The following is a 5,456-nucleotide window of genomic DNA, read 5'->3' as shown; positions in this document are numbered from 1 at the left end:
CCTCAAAGCCACGACAAGGCAACTCCAGAGTTTTCAAACGTATCCCTTCCTCGGGAGCGTTTCCAAACGTATCCATTTTCGGTGCTCGAAAAGTCCGGCGTAGTGTAGACGCTCAGTGTAAACGTAGCAAAACGTATGCGTTTTCAAATGGAAACATAGTAGTGTGGACATGGCCTTAAAGTCTTACTCTGTGGCCTCAGACGGAGGCCAATCATTTGCTTTGATTGGGCCTAATGGCTCTTATCAGAGCTGCTTATACAGCTTTGGCCTTTTGTTTGTGTGTGTGTGTGTGTGTGTGTGTGTGGGTGTGGGTGTGGGTGTGTGTGGGTGTGTGTGGTTTCCTGTTAATTGGCCGAGACGTATCTGCCCTCAACGTAGCCTTTCCTTGGGACAGAAAAGACATTTGACCTTCCACCAGACCTGCAATTACACACATTATGACCCTGGCGAGAGTAACGGCGTGGCCTTGGGTCGATGCCTAACAACGTTAGCCTACCAGAGAGTGGAACACCAAAAGATGTTGTTTATGTTTCTAGCAACATGGGCAGTGATTTCTTTTTCTTTTTTTATAGTAGATTTTACATCATAATATACAGAATTGCATGTAAATCTCACAAAATTGTGTCTGCTCTTGTCTATCTTTTCTAATCCCCGATGTTGAACGAAGAAAAAATATATTAAGAGATCTGCCTTTTTGTATAAATGCTAAATCAACTCTGCATCCTGTACATAACGTAATATCAAGCTGAACCACAGAGACGATGTGCCACAAATATGTCCAAATTAAAGCATGGAATGGGGAACAAATGAACACAAGTAGAGTTATTGCATTATCAGTAAATATACTAACATAAAAACACAAAGTAATTGCCAACTAACTGTAGAGCAGTTCAGTGCAGCACATTATTTTGTTGTTTTTTATTTACTTGTCTGTCATTTGCGCAAGTTATTATACCACCAGTTACTGCACGCTTTCTAACTTTGGCTGTTTTCTAAAGTATGTTGTACGGCTAATCACTGGCTGCAGGATTAGCAATACGCTCTCCTGTAAGAGGAAAGCATCCAGAGACTGAATCCCTGCTGGTTCTTCTGTCCTTCATGCAATGTTTTGCCTTTGAAGGTTATACAGTGGGCTATCAGATGGCCTCTGTAGAGGGTATCTGTCTGTGTGTGTGTGTGTGTGTGTGTGTGTGTGTGTGTGTGTGTGTGTGTGTGTGTGTGTGTGTGTGTGTGTGTGTGTGTGTGTGTGTGTGTGTGTGTGTGTGTGTGTGTGTGTGTGTGTTTACTGTATAACCATGCTGACGTTAAGCAGTAGCAGGAGTCCAGAGTGTGGAGTCTCTTATCTCTATTCTGAATAATGCATTTGGCCCAGGGGCCAGAGAGCAGTCAGACCCCCTCACTTTTTAAACGCACACATACTCATGAATAAACATAATGAACGTACACACTCACCCACCTCACGGTTGTTATCTTTTCTGAGGGGGGGGGGTGCGAGGGTGCAAGATTATTTAGCTCACAGTCAGTTCATTTCGCTCACTGACCTTTTCACTACGGGCGAAACGCAACTCCTGTCCAGACAGGAGACAGAAATATGTCCCACGCAATTACTCTTTCATCTATTAAGCCTAATTAGCATAATTAAACCATTGTTAAGGCGCTCAGTAGTGGGAGACGACCTTCAGATCCATGAACTCTGAGCGTCTCTTTTATATACACGCTCTCGTCCCGTTTGACCTCTGGGGCTCTAGTTTTATGAAACAATGGCAGATGGAAGCAAAGGGTAGTCTAAGGCAACAATGGGTTGTGTGACTTCCTGTAATTGGTTTGGCCAGAATAAAAGAAACTGCCGTCTTAGCACCCATCACTTTTCGCATATGTGAAGCTATAGAGCTGAATAATAAATGTAAGAAATGCATTTATCTGTATTACACTGACAGCAATGATTTAACAGCAGACACGCTGTAACCCTGCTGCCATGTGTCAGTCTTCAGTTCAACATCCTTGATGTGTTTAGTGTTCCTTCGCTTCTACTGTCTGTCAGATCTCAACTATTCCATCTTACAGGGCAGATTGTCACGTCTTTTTTTTTTACTCCCGCTGATTCCTAAACATGAGACATTATTCATAATTATTTTCCGTTTAGCAGCAGAACGTCAATTTCTTGTCCAAGCTCCCTTGTAAATCTGGAGGAGAGCATGGGTCTCTGAGCTGCTTATAGTACCCATGTGATTTACTTGTCATATTAATAGGCTGAGACTGTGAGGCCTTAAGCAGTGGTTTCTTCACACTGCGCCGTATATTTATGACACCGGTGTCGATGGACACTTAAAACTAATGGGTTAAACTTAGAGACGGTATAAAGACAGTTTAAGCCAGTTCAACAGGTTTTTATAGGGCAGTGTGAAGGAATTATGCTGTGATGTATGATGACCTTTATGACCATCATTTAAACTGTTTCCACCTGAATGGTGACGAGTGATTTAAATCAATCAACTCAAGAGGCCAAAACCAAAGTGGGGACTATGTTTATAATTCAACAAGCCACACAAAAATGAACGAAACAATTGCCAATGCTGTCGACCAGTTTATTGGTCCATTTCACTCAAATATCAATTATGCCGCCAAACATCTTGCTACTGAACTCGTCCAGTCCCGTTTTCTCCAGCTAATAAATATAGCAAAAATCTGATGCAAGCGGATCTTGAACAATGAATGCCCACTTTCATTTTATCCCGTCAAGATCATTGTAATTCCCTCTAATCGTGTCTCATGTCAAGGTGAACTAAATCACTTACAGCTGAGTGAAAATGCAGCTGCCAGGTTATTAACTAGAATTAGCTAAATATAAATTATGAGATCCTGTTAATCGCATGTGAGGGTTTGCATGACCTTTCCCCCCCCAGTTACATTTCTGATCATCTTGTTCCTTTGGTGGGTCTCTTAACTTGTAATTGCGTGTTCTAAAAAAAAGTGCTGTATGAATAGAGCTTTACTTTCTTATTAACAACAACACTTTTAATGCAGTTATTCATGTAAAGAAAACCGTGAGAGATCTGATCTCTTGCGTACCATTTCCACAACGGATGATCCGTCCTTCAGCTGGAGTAGGCGTGAATCAAATTACATCTGGGCACAACTGCTCACATCGCCGAATATCACCGCCATGAGTGCAGAGAGGCGAGCTCTGTAGAGCCACTTGTGTTCGTTTGGTGGAGATGGCACTAAGTTGACTGAATGGCCTCAATCATGTCAGTATGAGTTCTTTTGTTTCTATGTGCAGATGAGAGTGTGGGAATTGATACAAAACGCTGACACTAATCCAATGACACACGCCCACGCAGTGATGTGGTATCTGTCTGTGTGCTGACTGAAGCTACAGGAGCGTCCCTGACCCCTAGTCTGGCACGAATAAACGGGGTATTTTTAAATCATTTGTTCCCCTTAAACTTGTAATTCATATCCTGCCCTCACTACATCATTTTGCACTCCATTATATACCGACATATGTCAACAAGCACCCAAAGCTGGTCCGCAAAGCATGAACACAGAGTGCTGAAACAGTGTCCAGTGTAGCATGATAACTGTACGGGAGACAGTTGTATTGTACTCCATTGTATTGGGATGCTGCAGAAGTCTCAGCAGTGGAGCACTAAGTTCATAAAACCAATCATAGTGCATATCACCAGGCGGCACTTATGTTGGCGACAATATATCATGAAATATTAATCATGAGTCTTGTACAGCACCAACTTTAACATCTGTTCTTTTTTGTCAAAAGGTCTTTCTTTTACAAGCAATCAATGAAACAGGAAACATGATGCCACTCATTCCGGTGTCAACAACAATGTAACCCCTGGTTTGACTACCGAGCTAGTTTTGCGTGTGTGTTTGTGACAGTCTCCAGGTGTGTGTAGTCTACCATGAAGATATTTTGCTTGTTAAACAAAGTCATGCAAAGTCGTTTACGGAACAACCCTGACCCTTAAATGTTACCATTGCAGAGAGAGGACACAGCCAAAGAATACGATCTCATCTTGAGCTACAGACCAACGAACATGGAGAGAACCATCGCCTTACTTTTTCTTTGCACAGCTGTTGAGGGGTACGTGGGAACACACATTTTTGTTCATGAGAATAAAAATTGGTATGACGCTCGGACTTACTGTAGACAACATCACACTGATCTGTCCTTTGTTGATAGCCAGAGTGACCTAGACAGGCTCGTATCGGTGTCACATGAAACGGATCGCAGAGGATGGATCGGTCTCCACCGTGATCCCCAAAACATTACTGCCTGGATGTGGTCAGGAGGCGGACACATTACATACCAAAACTGGGACGCAGGACAACCAGATTACCATAATGACAATGAGCACAATGGACACGTCATTTCTAGTGGAAAATGGAATGATGAAAAGGATTCAAAATCCATGCATTTCTACTGCATCCAACTTACCGTGGTAGTCGAGGAGAAGTCCTGGGAGGAGGCTCTGGAGCACTGCAGAGAGCACCACACTGACCTCGGCAGCCTGCTCTCTGAGACAGACAACCTCATGGCATTGACAGAGTACCAGAAAAACCACACCACTGAGCGGATGTGGATCGGCCTGCGTTACCTGGCGGACCGCTGGCTGTGGGTGAACGGTGACCCTCTGGAGTATGAGAGAGGGGTTCAGGACCACCAGTGTCCAATACGGAACCGCTGTGGAGCTTTAACCAAAGAGGGGCTGTGGGAGAACTGGGACTGCCAGGAAAAACTCAACTTCCTCTGCTTATAATATATCTGCTAAATTAGAATGGGATGACATCTGTTGCTCGTACTGACTTTTATTACAAGAAAGGAACTGCAAGAGTTCAAATGTAACCTAAATTCAGAGGAAAGAAATAATATATTACACTAGATTATCACATAAAATCAAATCTAAATTCTCATAATATTGTTCTTGCTTTTATTTTGCTGTGACATTGTTATCCTTTTTTTGCTTGTACCACCGTGTATCCTCTTTGAAGACACTGATAACTACTAGGACTACTGCTACATAAAGGCATGTTGTTTTGGAATAACCGTGACAGTTGAGATGTTCACTTGCTCGACAAAAGAAATGTACTTGTTCAACCTCTGATCTTTCCAGCATGCTAAGATTGTTGACTAATTTCTTTCTTTTTTCTCTAATAACTGACTCAACACCTTCACAGATGTTATTACACAAAACGCCAGTGTAAACTTTATTTTTAGGCAAACACTGGATTTTTGACAATTAACAAAACTTGTGTGTAAATTCAGCATTTCTAAATGTCATTTAGAAACTTTAATGATGAGCTGACTGTAACTTGCCCTGATGTTTGATGTTTTCACTCGACTCATCTCACATATGTACTGAACTCTGGACATCGTCTTGAAAAAATAATCAACTGCAGTGTGCTGTGTTTGTGAAAATGAATATTAAAGTCCCAGT

At 42.2% G+C, this 5,456-nt stretch overlaps 1 protein-coding gene across 1 annotated transcript; it reads left to right on the top strand.

Moving 5' to 3' along the window:
* Positions 1–4,430: 4,430 nt before the first annotated feature.
* On the top strand, positions 4,431–4,778 carry LOC306696586 (dromaiocalcin-1-like; the record flags this gene model as incomplete). Its single annotated transcript, XM_079160242.1, has 1 exon — positions 4,431–4,778. One exon carries the CDS (start codon positions 4,431–4,433, stop codon positions 4,776–4,778), a length of 348 nt encoding a protein of 115 aa, XP_079016368.1.
* Positions 4,779–5,456: the final 678 nt, after the last annotated feature.

This window comes from Pholis gunnellus (genome assembly GCF_910591455.1).
Source record: "Pholis gunnellus genome assembly, chromosome: 5".
In the NCBI taxonomy this organism is placed as follows: domain Eukaryota; kingdom Metazoa; phylum Chordata; class Actinopteri; order Perciformes; family Pholidae; genus Pholis; species Pholis gunnellus.
The sequence above is the reverse complement of the archived record's forward strand: the minus strand, read 5'-3'. Positions and strand labels throughout refer to the sequence as shown.